The sequence below is a fragment of the Trichechus manatus genome, unplaced genomic scaffold (genome assembly GCF_000243295.1).
Source record: "Trichechus manatus latirostris isolate Lorelei unplaced genomic scaffold, TriManLat1.0 scaffold00081, whole genome shotgun sequence".
NCBI lineage: Eukaryota > Metazoa > Chordata > Mammalia > Sirenia > Trichechidae > Trichechus > Trichechus manatus.
This window is the reverse complement of record NW_004444017.1, coordinates 5,827,215-5,850,623: the sequence shown is the minus strand read 5'-3', so window position 1 is coordinate 5,850,623 and position 23,409 is coordinate 5,827,215. Positions and strand designations below refer to the sequence as shown.

The 23,409-nt window shown below is 44.3% G+C and overlaps 1 protein-coding gene across 2 annotated transcripts in view; it reads right to left on the bottom strand.

The window, feature by feature from the left end:
• CACNA1C (calcium voltage-gated channel subunit alpha1 C) overlaps nt 1–23,409 on the bottom strand; it is a 692,837-nt gene that overhangs the window by 122,620 nt on the left and 546,808 nt on the right. For both annotated transcript variants that reach the window (XM_023735710.1, XM_004381214.3), the window contains exons 11-14: nt 20,626–20,786; nt 19,235–19,460; nt 2,320–2,527; nt 1,236–1,356 (exon numbers count right to left, since the gene is read on the bottom strand). In XM_023735710.1, the coding sequence (XP_023591478.1) occupies nt 1,236–1,356; nt 2,320–2,527; nt 19,235–19,460; nt 20,626–20,786 (716 nt within the window). The remainder of the gene's footprint in view (nt 1–1,235; nt 1,357–2,319; nt 2,528–19,234; nt 19,461–20,625; nt 20,787–23,409) is intronic.

Sequence of the window (23,409 nt, the reverse complement as noted above, 5' to 3'; positions counted from 1 at the left end):
GCACTGAGGAGGCAGCCTGGTATCTCTGCCAACTCTTAATGTGAGCTGTGCATACAAAGACCCGGGGAGGGCTGGCTGGAGCTGGCCAAAGCTTGGAAATTCTTAGCAGAAGCCGTCATTTGCCCTTTTCTCACCCCTACCACCCACCTTGAATGGAAACACTGTGGGTCAGAGAACTGTAGCATCAAAGAACTTTAGCTACAAGGGGTCATAAAGTTTGTTAAGTCCGACCTCCACCCCCCACCCCCCGGGCCCCCAAACATTCACACCACTGCACATACAGAGAAACTGAAACCCGGGGAGAGGAAGGGCCATCTGTCTTCCAAGGATGCTACTGAATATCTCACCCATGGGCCCAGCACGGGGGTAAGGACTTTGCATACATCATCACTTTAAACTACTATTCTATTACCCCATTTTACAGATGCTAAGGTAGAGGAGCTTTAATTCGTCCCAAGTCACCCAGCTGGTAAGATGTGAAGCTGTGTCTGTTGACTTTAATGTCCATGTTTTTCACACTACATTATCTGGGACCCCTGAGTCTTCGGCCAGAGCTGCTTCTATTTTAAAACCCAACAGGAGAAGAGAAGAAACACTTGTGGTTTGAGGCCTTGGAAACCTACTCAAGGGCTGGATCAGGGATGATCTCTTAGGTCTGCTTATTGAAGTCTGTCCATCTTTGCCTTTGACTAAAGTCCTGGGGGCAGCTTCAGAGGGAGGGATACCAACCAAAAAGCAGGGTGGAGAGATGAAGGTCACTGCAAGGATGATGGCTCAGCCATTCTTAACTGAGCACCCCACCTTAGAGCAGATGCAACAGCCCCAGGGCAGCCAGGGTGCCAACTCCAGGGGTGCGGTCACACCGTAGTCCATGTGAATGACTACACCCAGCACATCGCCAGGGGGCGCCATTAACCAGGATTATGATGTGAACATGCCACCTGGAGTAGTGCAATGCTTCGTCTGAGCCAATTGAGTAAGATGAACTTACATCCCTACCTACGCCAAAGCTCCAGGCTTCCACCAAAACCCACCTCCACTGCTAAACTGGCTCTTGGCCGGAAACGTTGTTGCCCCCAGAGCCGGCCTTCCCCGTGCTTGCCTGAGGGCTGTGAATAGGCAGCCACAGTTTTCAGCCCCGAGTAAGGTCCTGCCAGGCATAGCTATCTGGCATTTTTGCTACAGGTTGAGGGAGGGTAGCGCAGCAGGGGTGGGGAGGCAGTAGCAAAGGATACAATTTCCACAGATGAAGAGGATGATGAAGTAAATACAGACTAACATCCCTGGAAAAGAGGGGCCGCCATAAGCCATGATCCCATCATACATCACCGAATTCCAGTCCTCCCCGGTCAGGATCTGAATGACACATTCCCACCAATAAGGGACACAGCGTTAGACCAACAGCAAACCCCAAAACTCCCCTGCCCTGCCCCACTATGTTAACAAAAATGTCCAAAATCTCTTTTCCACCTCTTTCCCTCCTCCTGGTCCCCAGTTCTCCTCCCCAGGGGCTCTCAGCTATTGATCTGGGCACGTTTGACTCTATTTCTTAGACAAAGTACATGGCTACCTGTTTAATATTGTTTGAGGAGTGACTGAAAGGGCTTTATGGTCAAAATATCTCCTACTATCCACATACATATAATACGTGACATGACCACCATTAGCCATTCCGTGGGTTAAGGTATCAACAGCCTCTTTACAACGTGAATATGTTCATTGAGAGAGTAATACGCTACCCTAGTTTTCCCTAAACATTAGTCGTTTGGGTACCATCTTCAAGACTTTTGCAATATTCTTATATTATTCATTTTTATCTATAAATCAATCTACTTTCAAATTTAAATAGGTGCTACCTACTTTAGCCTTGTCCTAAGCAAAAATATCTATGAAATCATGAATTTGATGGGCTAGTTATATTTTTTCAAGAGCCAAGCATAGTGAGTAGGAAAGAAAGGTGCTCCATCACCCTCTCCTCCCCCGACAAGAGTGGCTCTCCTTTTCTTTGTTTATATTTTGGGCTTTCACGTATGAATTTATTTGACTAAGCGTTCCATGGCTAAGAGTTTTTAAAGGACTCAATAGATTTTTTTCCAATGGTCCATCCAACAGTAGGATTTCGTGGTGGCTTGGGGCAGAAGAAACTGTAGAAAGAACTCAAGACTCTCTGGGGTATGGACCCTCTTTGGCTGATCCAGACTGGCTTTGGCTGCTCAGTGAAAGATGAAGCTTTCCACCACCTTTTCAAGGCTCTTTTGCCCCTCTCCCCACCACTCAGGCACCCTTCCAGCCATAATCACAGAAGAGAAGAGGCCATACCTGAAACACAGTGAGGAGAGACTGGGGAAAGTTATCGAATGTGCTCCTCCTGGTCTGCATCTCATCAAAGTTGAACTTTCCTCCAAAGAGCTGCATCCCCAGGAGGGAGAAGATGATGATAAAGAGGAAGAGGAGCAGCAGCAGGGAGGCAATGGAGCGCACGGAGTTCAGTAGGGATGCCACCAGGTTGCTTAAGGAATTCCAGTACCTGAGGGCCAATATGAGGGAGATTAGCCTTCTTTTCATTTGCTTTCTTTAGCATCATTCATCATTCACATACCCACTAGAGCTTGTAAGAGAAATATCAATACCCTCCTCTTTTTCCCTTTCCTTAGGGGTAGGTGGTGGTGGTGGTGGTGAGCTGATGAGCTCACAATTCAAGTGTGGAGCTAGTTAATCTAAGGTCCCAGCATCAGTGTAATGGTGAAGCGAGGGAGCTCAGGCATCAGAAGCCTGAGTTCTGATCTAGCTCTGCCAATTGCTTGCTGCGTGGGCCTTTGGGTAAGTCATTTAACTTCCTTTCTTTCTGTCTCCCCGTCTGAAAAAAATGGAGATAATAGTAACACATACTTCATTAGGTTCTTGGAGGACTACATGAGCAAAAGGAAAAAGCCCTCAGTATAGAAGGGGCAGTGGTGGTTCAATGGTAGAATTCTCCCTTCCCACGCAGGAGACTCGGGTTTAAATCCTGGCCAATGCACCTCATGCGCAGCCACCACCCGTCTGTCAGTGGAGGCTTTTGTGTTGCTATGATGCTGAACAGGTTTCAGCGGAGCTTCCAGACTTAGACAGAAGAAAGGCCTGGCGATCTCCTTCTGAAAATTGGCAATGACAACCCTACGGATCACAACGATTTGATCCACAACCCATCATGGGGATAGTGTAGCACTGGGCAGTATTTTATTCTGTTGTGCACAGGGTCGCCATGAGTTGGGGACTGACTTGATGGCAGCTAACAACAGCACATAATGTGAGCTATACTGCTACAGAGTTGATAAAGGTTAGTAATTGTTGTTATCACTATTGGTCTTTAAACAGAAAAAAATGATTTTTTTCAAGAATGCTGGTCTTAGCTCACCTAAGCAGCAGCTGCCTCACAGAGGCATATGTTAGGTCACTCATGGGTAAAAGAGGGTGCATGGTGAGGTGAGATTTCCCAAATCTACCTTGCACTAAGAAATGGTTTAAAACAAAGCAAAACAAAACAAGTAACAACAACAACAAAAAAAAAAACCCCTCTCCCTGGAAATTTTGATTCAATTTTCTTTAATTTGGGGCCCCAAAATCTGTATTTTTAATAAGCATCCCACGTTGTTGTGTTAGGTGCTGTCGAGTCAGTTCCGACTCATAGCAACCCTATGTACAATAGAACCAAACACTGCCCGGTCCTGAGTCATCCTCACAATCATTGTTATGTTTGAGCCCACTGTTGCAGCCACTGTGTTAATCCATCTCCATGAGGTTCTTCTTCTTTTTCGCTGACACTCTACTTTACCAAGCATGATGTCCTTCCCCAGGGACTGGTCCCTCCTGACAACATGTCCAAAGTATGTGAGATGAAGTCTCACTATCCTCCCTTCTAAGGAGCACTCTGGCTGTATTTCTTCCAAGACAGACTTGTTCATTCTTCTGGCAGTCCATAGTATATTCAATATTCTTCACCAACACCATAATTTAAAGGCATCAATTTTTCTTTGTTCTTCCTTATTCACTGTCCAGCTTTCGAATGCATATAAGATGATTGAAAATATCATGGCCTAGGTCAGGTGCACCTTAGTCCTCAAAGTGACATCTTCGCTTTTTAACACTTTAAAGAGGTCTTTTGCAGCAGATTTGCTCAATGCAATATGTCGTTTGATTTCCTGACTGCTGCTTCCATAGGCGTTGATTGTAGATCCAAGTAAAATGAAATCCTTGACAAGGTCAATCTTTTCTCCGTTTATCATGATGTTGCTTATTGGTCTAGCTGTGAGGATTTGTTTTCTTTATGTTGAGGTGTAATCCATACTGAAGGCTGTCGTCTTTGATATTCATCAGTAAGTGCTTCAAGTCCTCTTCACTTTCAGCAAGCAAGGTTGTGTTATCTGCATATTGCTCATTGTTAATGAGTCTTCCACAAATCCTGATGCCACATTCTTCATATAGTCCAGCTTCTCGGATGATTTCTCAGCATACAGATTGAATGAGTATGGCGAAAGGAGACAACCCTGATGCACACCTTTCTTGATTTTAAACCATGCAGTATCCCCTTGCTCTGTTCAAATGACAGCCTCTTGGTCTATGTACAGGTTCCTTATGAGCACAATTAAGTGTTCTGGAATTCTCTTTCTTTGCAATGTTATCCATAATTTGTTATGATCCATACACTCGAATACCTTTGCATAGCGAATAAAGCATAGGTAAACATCTTTCTGGTATTCTCTGCTTTCAGCCATGATCCATCTGATATCAGCAATGATATCCCTCGTTCCATGCTCTCTTCTGAATATGGCTTGAATTTCTGGTATATACTGTGGATGTGCTCCTGCAACCGCTTTTAAATGATCTTCAGCAAAATTTTACTTGTGTGTGATATTAATGATATTGTTTGATAATTTCCACGTTCTGTTGGATCAGCTTTCCTTGGAATGGGCACAGATATGGATCTCTTCCAGTCAGTTGGCCAAGTAGCTGTCTTCCAAATTTCTTGGCATAGATGAGTGAGCACCTCCCGTGCTGCATCCGTTTGTTGAAACATCTCAATTAGTATTCCATCAATTTCCGGAGCCTTGTTTTTCCCCAATGCCTTCAATGCAGCTTGGACTTCTTCCTTCAATACCATCAGTTCTTGATCATATGCTACCTCCTGAAATGGCTGAATGTCAATCAATTCTTTTTCGTACAGTGACTCTGTATATTCCTTCCATCTGCTTTTGATGCTTCCTGCATCATTCAATATTTTGCCCATAGAATCCTCCAAAATTGAACTTGAGGTTTGAATTTTTTCTTCAGTTCTTTCAGCTTGAGAAATGCCAAGCATGTTCTTCCCTTCTGGTTTTGTAACTCCAGCTCTTTGCACATTTCATTATAATACTTACTTTGTCTTCTTGAGCCGCCCTTTGAAATCTTTTGTTAAGCTCTTTTACTTCATTGTTTCTTCCTTTCACTGTAGCTACTCTACATTCAAGAGCAACTTTCAGAGTCCCTTCTGACGTGCATTTTGGTCTTTTTTTTTCTTTCGTGTCTTTTTTTATGACCTTTTGCTTTCTTTATGTATGATGTTCTTGATGTCTTCCCACAACTCATCTGGTCTTTGGTCATTTGTGTTCAGTGCATCAAATCTATTCTTTAGATGGTCTCCTAATTCAGATAGGATATAGTCAAAGTTGTATATTGGCTCTCGTGGACGTGTTTTAATTTTCTTCAGCTTCAACTGGAACTTGCATATGAGCAATTGATGGTCTGTTCCACAGTTGACCTCTGGCCTTGTACTGACTGATGATATTGAGCTTTTCCATCATCTCTTTCTACAGATGTAGTTGATTTGATTCCTGTGTTTTCCATCCAGTGAGGTCCATGTGTATAGTCACCGTTTATGTTGTTGAAGAAAGGTATTTGCAGTGAAGAAGTCATTGGTCTTGCAAAATTCTATCATGTGCTCTCCGTAGCATCCCACAGAACTCTTATAACCAGGCAAATCTGGGAAATCCTGGATTATAGCAAACTCATCACCCCCACTGGGAACAGCTCTCCATGAGTGGGGCAGGGAGCTCTGCCTTGATCAGATGGATTCTCCTTAGAGTCACTGAGTCTCCCTTTACTGTTAACACCAAAAAACCCCAAACCTGTTGTCACTGGGTCGATTCCTACTCATGGTGACCCTGTGTGTTACAGAGTAGAACTGCTCCATAGGGTTTTCTTGGTTGCAATCTTGACAGAAGCAGAACATCAGGCCTTTCTTCCACGGCACTGCTGGGTGGGTTCAAACTACCAACATTTTAGGTTAGTAGTCATGTGCAAACCGTTTGTACCACCAATACAAAGGTCTTTTATTATAGCCCAGGGAAAATCCCTTTCTCTTGGAAAAGTCTATATGTAGGGGGTACCTACTGATAGTTACTGGATTTGGCTTGGGCCCCTGTGAAAGGTCAGTTCAGGATAATGAAACACATCAGAGTAAAAGGTGTTGTTTTATGTGTGCTGTCGAGTCAATTCCGACTCATAGCAACCCCATGTGACAGGGTAGAACTACCCTATAGGGTTTTCTAGGCTGTAATCTTTACAGGAGCAGACCACCAGGTCTTTTCTCCTGCAGAGCGGCTGGGCGGGTTCAAACTGACAACTTTTCGATTAGCAGTGATTACTTAACCATTGTGCCACCAGGGCTCCTTAGCAAAAGGCATACAGCCCTAAACTGGAGCAAGTGCAAGACCAGAACAATCTCCATTTCCCTACAGCTCCACCCCTGGCTGGCCTGCCTTCCAGGTCAAAATTTTGATTCCCCTCTACTTAAGCCATTCCCAGCTCATTACCTATACAGTGAATTGGTTTTGCTTCCTAAGTGAACGGCATGCTAACCACCCCCATGACAGCCGCACAGCTGTACCCCCAGCCCAGGCACTTCTCTCCGGAGAACGGTTCCATATTAAGTGTCAGAAGCAGATGGGCCAACAGTTTGGATGTAAACATGAACTTCTTCCCAACCTGGAGCTTTTAATGCTCCTTTCTCCTTCCCAAATTCAGCCTTTCCCCACCTCTATTTTGCCTGCCAGACACGCCCCCTCTGCAGAATACTAATATACATTTATTTGTGTCGGTTCTATAAATGCTCTCAGGTGTGATAGTCTTGCCTCAACAAATAGGCTCTGAGTTCTTGGGGGCAGAGATCAAGAAATTTTTTCCCATCCATCCTCCTCTCCTTTGTGCTCAAATAAATTCTGCACAGTCCAGTATGTGTGAGAGACTACCTGGCACCCCAGCAGGCTAGAGGTTGTAGTAATTGTTCTGCGTAAAGTAAGAAGTAATAGGACCGCTCTGGAGACACAGCACTCTCCACTCTAACATGCAAAGCAGTATTCCCAAACCTGCCTGGTGATCAAAACCAGCTGAGCTTTGTTATTTTCTAAATACTGACTCCCAGGTCCCACCCTGGAACCCTGAAATCATAATCTCTGGTGCTGGGGCTTGGGTGATTCTTATGCAACCAGCCCAATACTTATCAGTCAACTGTTATTTAGGAATCAATGTCTTTAGAGCATATTTACAATGAAAATTTCTGGCTGCATCATAGGGGAGAGTGTTTGCATGTGGACTGAAGCCACAGGGCCCCCTGGAGATCCTTTTTCTGTTCAACTGTCATGGAATATTCTGGAAAATTCTTAATGGTCAGGGAAGGTCAGAGCCTTGATTTTCTTAAGGCACGTGGACATGAGAGAAGTAACTCAAACCAGGCTTACAGCTGAGGTTCAGACAGTCTGACAGCCATGCCCAAGGGAGACAGACAAGGAAGTCCCAGACTCCAGAAGGAAAATCACCGTGAATGGGAAAGAAGTTTGGCAGAGTGGACCAGATTAGGAGGCAGAAAGGGAAGGTGATGTGGGAGGAAAATTTCCTGACTGAGGAGACCCCTCGGAGTGCCTGGGGTTCTAGAGAAACAAATAAACTCTTCTAGCAGAGGAGAACTCTGCTGGAAAGCTGGGACATGAAAAATGGCAGATAGTGAATAATCTAGAGAGGTTGGGAGTGAAGTGGGTATAAGAGGGGTCAGCAATGGGGCAGAGCATTTGATTAAAAGTGTGAACTCTTCTCCCACGCCTTTCCCATGGCCCCACCTTCCTGTCCCTGAGGAATATCCTAGGAAAGTCTGAACTTTTCTTAGTCAACCGGGTGGTGGTTCGTAACATCAAGATTTGTAGTATGACAGAACTCCGTCATCTTCCTCATCTTAGCAAATGGTAACTGCAGTTTTTGGCTCATGCCAAAATCCTTGGAATCATCCTTCATTTCTATATCTCACACCTCACATCAGCAGATCCTGGGGTTCCACTTTAAAAACAAATCCCAAATTTGACCACTCTCCCACTGTCTCTATCAGCTAGTCCAATCCACCAGCATCTCTCACTCAGATTTCTGCAACAGCCTCCTAGTCACCCTGGTTCATCCCTTGCTCCCTACAGCTATTCTCCACGCAGCAGTAGGAGGGGTCCTGTTAAAATATGTAAGTCACATCAAGCCTCAACTCTGCCTTGTTGTTGTTAGTTGCCATTGAACCGGCTCTGAGTCATGGTGACCCCATGTATAACAGAGAAAACCATTGCCTGGTCCTGCGGTATCTTCACTTGTTAGTATGCTGCTGTCCACGGTTGTGGCCGCTGTGTATTTTGAGTGCCTTGCAGCACAGGGGGATGTTGTGGATTGAATTTTGTCCCCCAAAATACGTGTTGTAAATCCTCATCTCTGCCTGTGGTTACAGTCCCATTTGCAAATGGGTTGTGTTTGTTATGGTAATGAGGCATGATTAGGTTATGTTAATGAGGATTAGGCTGTTTGTTATGTAAATGAGAGAGGATTAGGGTATATCTTAAATCAATCTCTTTTGAGATATAAAAGAGATTAAACAAGCCAGCAGAAAGAGAGATTGCAAGCACATGAAGATCCCTCAGGAGCAGAAGCTCAGAAGAGACAAAGACCTTCCCGTAGAACCGACAGGGAGAAAAAGCCTTCCTCTGGAGCTGGCACCCTGAATTCAGACTTCTAGCCTCCTAAACTGTGAGAAAATAAATTTCTGTTTGTTAAAGCCACCCACTTGTGGTATTTATGTTACAGCAGCACTAGATAACTAAGACAGGGGCCCATCTTAAAGTACTATATCAGACAGTATTCTGTTTCATCCATAAGGTTTTCACTGGCTAATCTTCAGAAGTAGATAGTCAGGCCTTCCTTCCTAGTCTGTCTTAGTCTGGAAGCTCTACTGAAACCTGTCCACCATGAGTGACCCTGCTGGCATTTGAAATACTAGTAGCATAGCTTCCAGCATCACAGCAACATGCAAGCCACCACAGTAGGACGAACTCACAGAAAGGTGGTGGCAACTTTGCTTAAAGCCCCCCTATTGCTTCCCAACCTCCTGGCCTAACGGGCCCTATGAAATCTGATCCCAACTCTCTCCAGCTGCTCCTCCAGCTTCCAAACCACTTCCCCGTGGTCCTTGCTGTTCCCTCTGTCTGCAGAGCTTTCCTCTGAAATCTATGTGGCTCCCTCCTTTACTTCCTCCAGGTCTCTGCTCAAATGCCACCTCATCAGAGCGATCTCCTCTGACCACACTATGTAAAACAGCTCCACTCTCTAGCCCCTTACCCTGCTTGTTTATACCACTGTCCCTCACCTGATATTTATTTTTTTGTTTATTTTCTGCTCCCCATCACCAGAACCTAAGGTCCGCGAGAGCAAGGACTTCATTGCTTTTGTTCACTGCTACATCCTTAGATGGTGCCTGGCCCAAAACAGGTGATAAATGAATATTTTGTTGAATGAATAAATAAATCTTACTATAAATGTGATACATTTATTATATTTATATATATTATACTGGGGGAAAGGCAAAGAGACAGGGGATGCTTCTGTGTGTATGTGTGTGTATTGTGAGATGGGAGCAGGGGAGTGGGGATAGAACCTCTCATGCACATACTGAAGTCAAACATACTTCATCCAACAATGAGAAGTGGCTGTGTGAACCTCCACCCATATTATTTCTATTCCCACAGCCTCCCTAAATCCATGGGTACAGAGTTTCTGAGAGCTGTGACTTTAAATATTTTGTTCCCTTGCCAGGCCATGTGTCAACTAATGCGTATCAGTTTGCCCTACACAGAATAGGGTTGCTATGGCTTTGAGACCCTTGGGGGTATGGTAGGACTTCCAGAAGAGCATTGTGAACACAAGTCTCCCTGAGGGAAGAACTCCCATCCTAGTGGTTCAAAGCCAGTGGTCCCAGGTTTGAGGGCATGAGGCAGCCTTTGTTTAAGAGATAAACTGCAGGTGGGTACACTGGTACCAGGCACCCTCCACATGAAATACATCTGGGCTGAAAAGGCCCTGCACTTTGGACTAAGAACACAGTTAAGAAAAATGGAGATCATGGTTGTTGATGCTCTTTGTCTTCAACCTACTGTTGCTTCTCACTTAACACGGGCAAAGTGGAGTTCTGCCCCATGGCTGGCCTGCCGCCTGTACTTTCCGACCCTCTGGAGCAGGATTTAAGGAGCAGAGCTAGTGCCAGTGGCCTGGCATCATGAGCGATGGCCAGCTTGCTGAACAGAAGGCTGACCATCCCTAATGTGCAAATGACTGGATATGTTTTATATACTCTCTGCAAGACTGAGACAAAAGGATTGCTGAAATGGCATTGTGGCAGCGAACACTAATAAGGTTCAGGGGAGAGGAGCTGGATTCTGAGCTTAGTATGCCTTGGCTGATGGCAGGGTATGAGGTGGGGGATTCATTATATTCAATACAGATGGCATTTGTAGGGGCCCAGCAGGCAGCCTTTGATGTGGGCAGGGTGATGTAGAATATAATTTAAATGGAATGGCTGGCAGCCCTGAGGATGCTCAGATTCTCTCCTCTTTAATGCCAGTCTGATTCTTGATGGTTATTACCTGGCCTGGCCTGAAGATGGGAAGATGGTCTCATGTCCTAGAATCATTGCCTTTTAAGAAAGGTTAGCTGGTGGCAAACTAGAGGGGTTAATGGCATATTAGCAATCAACTGAGGCTTTTATCCTAACTGATTAAAAATATGAAACACACACTCACACACCAAAAAAAGAAAGCTTTGGAGAAAAATGGGCAGCAGCAGAACATACAACTTTGTCTTTTGGTCATGGACTTTGTAGAGAAACAGGAAAGCTAAGCATTTTCTCCTCAGAACAGTGCATACATATGCCCACATACTCAAAAGTTACATTAAGTATCAGGGGATTTGGTATTGGTGGTTCAATGGTAGAATTCTTGCCTTCCATGCAGGAGACCTGGTTTGATTCCCTGCCAAGGGACCTCATGTGCAGCCACCACCCTTCTGTCAGTGGTGGCTTGTGTGTTGCTATGATGCTGAACAGGTTTCAGCAGAGCTTTCAGACAAAGATGGACCAGGAAGAAAGGCCTGGTGATCTACTTTGGAAAATTAGCCAATGAAAACCCTATATATCACAACGGCACAATCCCCAACTGATCATGGGGCTGGCACAGGGCCAGGCAGTGGTTCGTTCCCCTGTGCAGGTGGTGGTTATGAGTAGGGGCAGCAGCTAACAACAACATCAGGGGATTCACAGCCCCCCTGGGCCGGCACATGCCCAGTTTTGAAGACTCACCTCCTCCACCCTCACACACTCCCCTGCTGCACTCATCCTTGGGATCTACTTTCTGTTTTCAGTTCTCCTGAGAATCTGAATCATTCCTCCAAAGCAAACCTTTGCCCATCCCGCTCCACCCACTCCTGCCCATTGTTTTCTCTCTCAAGTGTGGATCATTTGAGGGCTTTTTACTAGATCAATTTCTTTGTTACATAAACTGTCTCCCCTCCTTTTTTCCTCTCCCTCCCCAGTCTTCCTTTAAAGTCTCTCTTTTTCTGACCCTGCTTCAGTTTTTTTACCTCTTCCCTCTGCCTCTCTTGTTTTAAATCCCTGTCTGTTTGGGGAGACTTTTATCTCTTTGTTTTCCCTTCTGTAGGTCTGTCTCTGGGTTTGGGGATTTGCAGAATTCTTCCTCCTCTTCTACAATAGAAAGCGACCCAAGCCTTCCTTGAACTGGAACTTTCATCAGGTGAACTTTTTGCTTCAAATAGCTCCGGGCTAGGTCGTTTACATTCTAGGTATAGAGCAGAACATGGAGCTTGCTATAAATAAATGATCTTCAAAATAACAGGACCATAGCTTTTGGGTGCTTTGCAAATGCTCCACCCCACTTCCCCTCTGCCCCAGAGAGGGTCATAACTAAATTCACACCTGTCCCATACGGTGGGGGCAAAAAAATCCTCCTTGATTTGCCAGCAGCGATCTATTATTGGCAGTGTATTTGTAAAGCAAATTTCATGCAGTAAATCTGTGTGATGTGGGGCTTCGGTACGCCATTCCCAAGGGAGTGGGACGGAATGAGGTGAGGAGGAATGAGAGTCATGGCAGAGAACCAGGGGAAGCAGCTAGAACTCATTCAATGAGTAAGGCCAGCCACAGGGACACAAGGGGTGGATGTTCAAGGACTACTAATGGTGGACACCGGTCCCTTAGACATAATAGAGCTTGGAGAGATTCGTGTGGCAGGAGGTTGACTGGGCATATGCTGAACCAGGAGGAACTGAACAGAGGATCCTGGGCTATTCTGGTCAGAGTATGAGACAGCCTGGCACCCAAGGCCAAATCTATAGGCTTTACCTCCTACCAGTAACTGACCCTACTTCTACCTCCTCCATTCTAGCAGGGCTGGGAAGCACATTTTATGGATTTCACTTTAGAATCAAACACTGTCTTGGACTAACATGTTCGAAGGTCTTTTCTTGACTGTTTGCATTAACAGGCTTGGTCACATTGAGAACAGAACCTGCACGGAGGAACACAACCTGGTCCAAGCTGTAAGAAGGTCTGGCCTTGACCTTGGAATGGGATTGGGACCTTAGGAGGGTGCTCCTCTGAGCTTCTGGACCACAGAGTTACTCCCACTTAGCCCCTACACCACAGACAAGTCAGGATGGGGGATAGCACATTCAAGTCACCCTCACCCGTATCTTCTAATCCCTGTTAGGAGATACCAGTCAGGCCCCACCCTGGTCAGTCCTTCCTACCCTTCATGCTGACAGCCAATAAGCATGTTCCTAAATCTGAGCTGCCTTCTCCAGAGACCCTGGATTGGGAACTGGGAAAATGCCAAATATACCCCTTGAATAATGGCCCCTAAGGAGCTCAGAGTCCCCATGGAGTCCTGAAAAGAGTGGAGGCTAGAAGGCAGAGGGGCGAGTGGGAAGGTGCGGGAATGTATCTGATGCTCATGGCCAGACCCTGGCAGGAAATGGTGACATTTTGAACAGGGAAGATATGCAAAGGGCTCTCATCCTGGGGCATTATGGAGGCCCATACGTGATCATGATTTACTAGTAAATCTGTGTGTGCTACATCAGCCCAAGCTAACATTTCAGGGCCAGGGAAGGTAGCTGCAAAGGGGGAGCAGTAGGAGAAGCAAAGAAGATTGAAGGTTTAAGAGGGAAAATAGCAAGGGTTGGAGGGATTTTGCTGCATTTAAAAACCAACTGTGTAAAAAATTAGATGCAATTGGTAAATTGGAATCATTTCCAGATTTAATCTAATTGAAGCCCTTCTTCCTCCCCACAGAATGATGTGTCAGACAAACCACAGACAAACCAGATATTGAATCTTGGCAACATTTAGTGTCCCATAAATCCTCAAAAGGAGCCCTGATGGTGCAGTAGTTAACTGCTCACCTGCTAACCAAAAGGTCGATGGTTCAAACCCACCAGTGGCTTCATGGGAGAAAGATACTGCAGTCTGCTTCTGTAAAGATTTACAGCCTTGGAAACCCTATGGGGCACTTCTACTTTGTCCTACAGGGTCTCCATGAGTCAGAATTCTACTCTCGATGGCAATGGGTTTTCTTTTGTTTTTTGTTTTTAAAGCCTCAAAGCAGGAGAAAGAACTCAATTCATCATGTGGCTGGAAGGCCCACTGTCATGGATAATTTACCCAAAGATGACAGAGATTTTAGCCATATGCAGGCTATTTTTACTGGGGTAGGAATCTTGTCTTCCCTAGTTTATAATTTCCCATGCCATAGTACCACAGCACTATGTAATCAATTGACTTACAGTCCTGTGGGGGGTTCCCAGTTCTGTCTTTTTTTTTCATAAGATGCATAGGATGGATGATATTCACATACGCAGTATACTTCCTTAGGCATTCCCAGGTATTGGCAAACACAAACATGTAATGGGGGACCTAAGCATGCCAATAGTTCATTTTCATCACAACGATACACCAGAGACATCGGCTTCCTTCAGGCAGCATATGAGTTGTAAGCCCTCCCTGTTCTTGCCCACTTGTCAAAGTATTTGGGAATACAAGTGATGAAGAGCAATGGTGTTACAAGGACAATCCTGAATTAATTTTTATTTATTTTTTAAAAAGTACATCATTCACAAACTTTTGTATCTTAGCTCTTAAAAACACCAAAAAACCCACTGCCATCGAGTCAATTCCGACTCATAGTGACACTGTAGGACTGGGTAGAATGGCCCCATAGGGTTTCCCAGTCTGTAATATTTACGGACGCAGACTGCCACATCTTTCTCCCATGGAGTGGCTGGTGGGTTCGAACTGCTGACCCTGCAGTAGTTAAGTAGTTAAGTAGTTAAGTGGCAGAGCTGCTTAACCATTGTGCCAAAAACAAATTACTTGCTATACACAGTACAACTGCTGTGGACATACTAATTTATCAAGACGTCATGGTTGAGACCCAGTGGTGTAGATCAGTGTTCCCAACTCTTGGACCATGAGCCCTGGGTGGGGGAAGGGAAATTTGGAATTACAGGAAGGAATCCAGGAATCCAGAGTACAGCAAGCATTATAGTAGATTAAATAAACAGCCTGTCTTGTATGTATACTACTGCTATTCAAACGTATGCAGAAATTACCACTGTGTACAGAAGTATGGGAAACAATGACATTCAAGTTAGTTGAAAAGCTTTGCTGAATTCACAGTAGCTCCTTATCATTATGTACTTTCTCAGTTAAGAATTACCAAAACTACTTGCGACATGGTTAAGTCCTCCAGTATAGAGAACAGAGAGGTGAGAATCAAGTCTTCCAATTATATATGAAGGACCGTATTTTAAGACAAGAAAGTAGACAAAGGACAGCAGCAGGAAATTAGGCCAGTGTTACTCAAAGTGAGGTCATCAGACCGCCAGCATGGAACTCCCCAGGGGTTGCTGGCCAAAATCTCTAGGTCCTTTAATGAGCTCCCTGAATGAGCTCAAACTTAAGTTTGAGAATCACAACCACTGGTTTAGACTACATTCTAAAAAATGCTTCTCCAAAATACAAGTGTTGAGGCATGGCAAATTATTCTTCAAGAGATTTTAAAAGAAGAGGGAGAAATATACATGTCTGGATGGCAGGCCTATGCATAGATGACCCAACCAAAGCCCAGTTTAAGGGGCCATGATGTCCAGTCCCAGCCCATACTTTAGCCATTTTCTTGGTCACTGGAGTGTACGGTGCCCACAAATCTGGGGCTTGAAGACAAGGTTCAGAGAAAGTATGGGATTCCCCAGCAAAGTGAGTCTCTTTGTTGTTTTCCAAAAGCCCCTAAGGGGTTTGGAGACTTGAAAACAGGAAGAGGATGTCCTTTGCTAAAGTAACTTCCAATTAGATAATGAAATTATTCAGTTTATAGGCTTTACAAGAGATCTGAAAATACTACTAATCCATTTTGTGGAGGGACTACTGGAAGCTCTCTGATAAAGATAGATTTTTAAAAGATGGTTTCTTGGCAATAGTTTTAGATTAGAAATGAATTGGTGATTAAAAATAGAATGAATATTAAATCTCTTCAAGATGCTATGACAATATTTAGGACCAAAATTTCTTTTCTATAGAAACACACACACACACACACACACACACACACACACACACACACACACACGGGCTTTCAAGAATTATTTAAGAGGCACTGAAAGCTCCAAGTTAAAAATAGCTTTTACCAGGAGGAGCAAGTAGAATCAGCAATTATCTAACAACAAGAATCAGTAAATAAAAATCCTTAAAGTCCTGTACCAGGGACATAAGTCAACAAGACAGTTTAGCCCGTCAACAAGGCAATTAACTGGAATGGTTAGGGGCACAGGACTTGAAGTCAGACAGACCTGCCATTTAATCCCAGCTTTACCTCTGGCCAGTTTGTGTGCCCTTGGGCAAGTGACTTAATTTGCTAAGCCTCAGTTTTCTCATCTGATAAGTGAGGATAATAATGGTACCCTATTCCCCACCCTCCCTTATAGGTAATTGTACAGATGAACTGAGTGAATGCATGTAAGCATTTGGATCTCACCATCTGGTACAAAGTAAGCACTGATGCATGTTAACGATTATTGTTGTTAGTATCTCTACTAGTTTTCTTCTAAACCAAGGATTTTCGGTAATGTCAAGATATTCAGAACATTCAGAAAGAGCTCTTTCTTTTTTAGGAGGAGGAGAGGTGTTGCTCAAGAGTGTGAAACTTGTGAATTTAAATTCTGTGTATACTTCAAGTCCTTCTTCTGATTTTAAACCCTTCCCAGGGCCTCTCTCCTATTCCCAATTTCCCATAGCAGGTATTTTTCCTCCATACGGTTTGCCAACTCATTATATTCTGACTTAGATTTTCCTTTAATCCTTTCACATGCACAAACTCCATCTCCCCAGCCAGACTGTGAATTTCTCCTGGGTTCAGTTCATGCCATACACCTTTTTTCTATCTCTCAGAGCTTGACACGTAGTAGATACAGGGTGGATCAATAAACAAAAGGAAGAGAGTGTGAATGTGTAGACCACTATTAGCTCTTTTCTCCTTCTTCCTTCTCATAATAATAATGATGATGTAACAATAATAATAAATAGAATAATAAAAGCTTCTGGTTATGGAGTGCTTCCTGTGCCTGGCACTGAACCGAACACTTTGAAAATCTGCCTTTCTTGATCCTCAACAGCTTCACAGGAGCATGTGTGCACTGGGTGGTTGCTGAGAGAATTGCAAAGAGAACACTTAGGGATGGTTTGTAGGTCCCTGATGACTCCCTCAGTCCAGTAGAGAAGAACACTCCGAGCATGATGTGTTTAGCTCCCAGTCCTTGAACAGAGGATACTGACCCTACTCCCCCTCTTTTTTTTTCTGACACAATCCAATAGTTGGTTTCAATGCTCCTGTTATCAAATTGGGCTACCAAAGCAGAGATTCTTAAAAGGAGGGGACTTATACCTCTGGGGAGCCAAAGTTTGAAAAACTCCCTCCAGGTGTTTCTGATAGGTCCCTCTAGGGACAAACTTTATTTGAGCACAGCCCACAGTAATAAATATATATTACTTTGCAACTCAGATACACACACAGCTGCACGCATGTATATCGTAAAGATTTTGATGAAACAATACTTATGTTCATGTAAGACCCGCTGACGTTTTTCTGTTCTATTTTTATTCTTCCATTAGAAATGATGGTTGTGAAGATATGGAGAAATTGGAACCATTATATATTGCTAGAAGGGATGTAAAATGGTGCAGTCACTTTGGAAAACAATTTGACAATACTGCAAGATGTTAAATACAAACTTATCATATGACCCAGAAATCCCACTCCTAGGTATATATCCAAGAGAAATGAGACATACATCCATACAAAAACACAGAAGCACTATTCATAGTAGCTAAAAAGTGGAAATAAACCAAATGTCTACCAACTGATGAATGGATAAACCAAGTATGGTATAGCCAAACACTGGAATACTATTCGGCCATAAAAAGGAATTAAGTTCTACAACACGGATGAACCTTGAAAACAGTATACTAAACGAAAAAAGTCAGTCACCAAAACCCACATATTATGTGATTTCATTTATATGAAATGTCCAGAACAGGCAAATCTATTAGAGATAGAAAGTAAATTTAAGGTTGCCTAAGGCTGGGAGGAATGGAGAGTAGGTATGGAGTTTCTTTTTGGGGTGATGAAAATGTTCTAAAATTAGATTGTGGCAATGGTTGTACAACTCTGTAAATATACACAAAAAAGCCATTGGATTATACAATGAAAAAGGATGAGCTGTACGGTATGCAAGTTATATCTCAATAAAACTGTTTAAAAAATGGTTGTGAGCCAATAAATTGATTTCACAATCCCAGATGTGTCACAAGACAGTTGAAAATTACTGTCTTAGAGCATGCTTCACTCCCCCTCCCCTGGCCTGTCCTCTTCATGATAATCATGCTTTACCTGGGAAGTTAGGTAGACGGCAATCTTTGGGTGGGCGGATAGACAGACAGATGGAGAGCGGGTGAAAGTGTGGATGGAGGAATGAAAGCCATCTGTGCTGCAATATCCATTATCTTTCTTTTCCAGTTAAGGAATCTTGATTTCATTTGTGGCAGCAATGTGCTCAGCTAAAAGACTACATTACTCGCCCCTACCAGCTAGGGGAGGCCAATGAGACATATCAGCAGGCTTTGGATGAGATTTCTGGGAGAGTTCTGTAAAGGGGCTGGCTCAGCCAGGGTGGGTGCCTCTTATGCTCCTTGCCCTTTTCCTTCTTCCTGCCTCTAATTCAAACATGATGGCTCAATCTCCAGAAACTATCTTGTGACCTTGAGGATGGAAGTCAGCACTAGGGCTGGTGGGTACCTGAGCTTTCTTGAGGCCACCTGGGCTGCCTACCTGTGTACTTCTTTTACATGACAGAATAAATCCCCTTGCTTAAGCCACTAAGTTGAGTCTCTGATACTAGCAGCCCAAGGAATTTCTAAAAGATGCTCAAAAAAACTCGCTAGTGTCAAGTTGATTCTGACTCATGGTGACCCCATATGTTACAGAGTAGAGCTGCTCCATGGAGTTTTCTTGGATGTAATCTTTACAGAAGCAGATTGTCAGGCCTTTCTTCCATTGTACCACTGGGTGGGTTGGAACAGCCAATCCTTACATTAGCAGCTAGGTGAAAAACATTTGTGCCACCTAGGGACCTTTCTAAAAGATATAGCATCTAAATGAATAAAAATTCCCCTCCACTGAGCTGAGGATAGACTCTTCAAGAAATAGCAGCCACTCTCCCACCCAGACCTTCCCACCTCCCTCAGCCTCAGGAAGAACTTCTCCCTGGTCCCATCTCTATAGGGATATGAGGGGCCAAGTACCTTGTGATTTTAAATATCCTCAGCAGCCGGACACATCTCAGTACAGAAATGCCCAACGGGGACATGATCTTGGTCTCCACCAGGATGGTCTCCAGGATACCCCCACACACAATGAAGCAGTCGAAGCGATTGAAGAGGGACACAAAATAGGCCTGCAAGCCCAGGCTGTACATCTTCAGGAGCATCTCTGCAGTGAAAAGGGCCAGCAATGCCTTATTGGCAGTATCTGGCAGGTTCAGGAAGGGGGTGAGATGCAAGCAGGGACATGAGAGGAGGGTGAAGAGGGAGGAGGAGAAAGAAAACATAATAGTTATCACCACTGGGGGGGAAAAAAATCCCAAACTCCTCCCACCCATGATACCTCTTCCATCCACTCCTAGCCAGAGCAGAGTAAGGATGTGGAATTATAATCATAAGAAACATTTATTGAGCATTTAACCAGTAACCAGTTGCCATTAAGTTGATTCTAACTCATAGTGGCTCCAGCTGTGTCAGAGTAGAACTGTGCTCCACAGGGTTTTCAACGGCTGATTTTTTGGAAGTAAATCACCAGGGCTTTCTTCCAAGGTGTCGCTAGGTAGACTTGAACTGCCAATCTTCCAGTTAGCAATTGAGTGCATTCACTCTTTGCACTTAACGCATCAAAGGCTTTCCAATGCCTTGTTTTCTTTACTCCTCACATCAGTTGGGTGAGGTAGGTACTATTAGTATCATGCCCCTTTTTCAGAGTTGAGAAGTGAGGTTGAGAGAGGTTAGTAATCTTCCACAAGTGGAAGCCAGGTTGTCTGAGTTTGATCTCTTCACTACTAGACCCAATTGTCTCAGAATGCTGGAACACAGCCCCAGAGTACAGGGCCATGTCTGCTTGACTCCTAGGAGATACACTGAGGCTCTGACTAGTGACTTTCTCTTCTAGCGGCCCAGGGAAGCATGATGACACCAACTAGACATTGAGGACAGTTCCTTGTGCTCAAGCCACTATTTATTTTCCTCTTTCCTGCCTTTCTGCTCCCTTCATCCTCAGATGTTTTGGACAAGCCCATCCGAGGTGCTGAAAATCCATACTGGGAAGTCAGCAGCTAAGGGTCTGATAGAGACAAACAGGCTGTAGCTCATGTTCTAGTCACCTGGACCCCACAGTGACCACTGGGGCAGGCAGACGGCGTGGGCCCAGCCAGCTGAGCCAAGTCTGTTTACAACGAGGTTGTGTATGCCACTGTAGGGGTTGGGAGCTGCCAGGCCCTTGGTGTCTACAGCACGGCTCCTACCAAGGGCCACAGCTACTGGCAGCTGCTCCCCGATCCATCTTCTGCCTGTGGTTATTCCCTCCCTGGGGTTCAAGCCTGACTTAGCAAGAGTAAACTGGGGCAGAGCCAGGGGCCAACTCTCACCTTGGACTTCTGTGAGCCAGTGGGGCTGGTTGTAATGCTCTGAAGCAATGGTGAGTGTGTTGAGGAATACCAGGAAAATCACGAGCCAGTAGAAAATATTAGACTTGACTGCGGCACGACACTTTCTTCTGCAGAACCGATTCCACCGGCGCCAGTAGCGGCTGGAAAGGGGGCAAGGAGAGAAGGACGGGAAGTGGCTGTGAAAAGTCAGATTTCTTCCAACTTGAAACTCACCACAGTGGCTTCCTTTCACCCTGCAACTGATCGGGGCCTTATTTACTACAGCAGTGCAAGCCGGTGGCAAGGAGCAGTCTTCCCATCAATTGAACTTGCCTCTGACACTTACAGTTAGTTGTGTGGCCTTGGGCATGTACCTGAAATTCTCTAAGCTTCCATTCTTTTCCATTCTGTGAAACAGGGATAGCAACAACCTCACAGCGTTGTTGTGGGGATTAAAAAAATATCATATAATGTCTCTGGCACAAAGTTGAAGGTGCTCAGTAAGTGGGAAATACTATTATTTTCTAATAATGATATTAGTATTGTTAGTATTAAGAGTATTGTTAGTAACAGTGGTGGTGGTGGTTATAGGACTGGTAATGGTTACCATTTTCAGAACCTCATATACACCAGCTACCATATTAGGCACTTTTCATGCCTTCTCCCTAATTCTTTAAATAACTCCGCAGGGCAGTTATTACACTGATTTTGTAGAGAAAACTAAGTCCAGAGAGGTTGACTAACTTGATCGATAATCACACAGTGGTTTTCTACCCAGCCCTTTCTCTTGCCCCTTACTCCATTGTGTCTGAGCCATAAAGTAAAAGGGTTAATCTGGATCAGAGGTGTTGCTTCTACAGGGTTACAGAATCTTTTGAGAATGTGATGAATGTTTAGACCTTCTGTTCAGAAAAACAGAAACATCCATACAGACACACACCTTTACATACAAGTTCATGCACTACATGGTCCCCTAAGCTCGCCCATGGTCCGTCTAATGATTCCATGGTCTCTGAATTTGGAACCTTCGTCAGTGATCCTCAAACCTGGTTGTACATAGAATTACCCAAGGAAGCTTTAAAAAACAAACAACCCACCAGTACTCAGGCCCTACTCTGAAACCAATTAAATCCATTCTTTGGGAGTGAGGCTTGGTCACTGGTATTTTTAAAGCTCCACAGATAGTTCTAATGGTCAAGAACCATTAAGTTGGATGATCTCCCAGGATGCTATGATTCTTCCTTTGGTGGAGAGTTTTACAGCTTGCCCCTAATGTCATCTTCTTGACACACAGAACACATATAGCTACATATGATGACTCAGTTGACCATACATTTAATAAATGCCCACGCTGTGCAAAGGAGAGAAGGAAGATGATGCCGGAGAGGTGTTCTGGAGGCAGACTGCAGAGGGCCATGCTAAGGACTTTGAGAGGTGGAATAACGTGATTGGTTTTAGAAAAAAAAAACAACCAACAACGACAACCACTCTGTCAGTTTCTTGATTGATCAGGGATAATATGAGAAATGCTCTTCCAGTCATCTGGGTTAGAGATTATGAAGGCAGTAGCTTTATTAATGGAAAAGAGAACACTGAGTTGGGAGTAGTTTTGGAAGCAGAACCAGAAGCACTTTGGTCTTGACTGGATGTGGAGGATGATGGAGAAAGGTATGGAATGGACTGCCAAAATTTCTAGCTGGGTGACTTGGAAGAGTGGCACCTTTAACCAAGATAGGGACAGAGGAGGAGAGGCAGAGCTTGGGCAGGGAGGGCAGCCATGTAGAGAAAGTGGGTGCTTTAGCTTTGGAAGTGTTGTTTTTGAGGTGGCGCAGGTCATGATTGTAGAGATATTCCCTAGGCAGTTGAAGACGGAGCTTCCATTTGGATAGTAAAGAAGGGAGGAGGAGAAACAAAGCAGTAGTCTATGAATACCTGTCCTTTTCAATAAAGTGACCTCCTTTTCACGAATCTCCCTAGTCTAGAGAGATACCCCTCTAAACAAGCCTGTGGGATCTGCCTCAGAGCAGCTTTTCAAACCTCACACTGCAACCCATCAGTGCGTCGTGAAATCTATCTAGTAGGTCATGACTGGCACTGAAAAAAAAAGGAGGATAAAGCAGAACAGAATAGAAAACATCAGAGAGCACAACATGTAGTAAGGAAAAGCATTGTTTTCATTTTTTTTGTTTTGTAAATAAAACTTTTGTTTCAGGTGAGTATGTGTGTGTATACTGGGTGTGATGGTTAAGACTGTGTGTCAACTTGGCTGGGCCATGATTCTCAGTGTTTTAATGTAATCACTCCCATGACTGAATATACTGTGAGTAGCCAATCAGATGAAAGGGAGTCTCCTTGGGGGTGTGGCCCGCATCTGAATATAAGCAGACGTTCTGGCTTTTTGCTCTCTCTGGATCCTGCGGCTGTTTCCTGTCATCTCATCTCCCGTTTTTGGGACTTGAGCTGTCAGCTTATCTGCCGAACCTGGGATTCGTTGATCTGCACAGCCTGTGAGTGAGAGCCTTGCTCTCCAACCCGCCAGTCTTGGGCTTGCCAGCTTCTGCGGCTGTGTGACTTGGGAAAGGCCTCTACCCTGATCCATGGACCTGGGACGTTCTAGCCTCTACAATTGCGTGAGTTGTTTCCTTGATATAATCTCTCTCTATATATATACTTATACGCTTTACTGATTTTGCTTCTCCAAAGAACCCAGCCTAAGACATTTGGTACCAGGAGTGGGGTATTTCGAGACATTCCTTCTAAAGTGAAGGATAAGTTATTGCATCT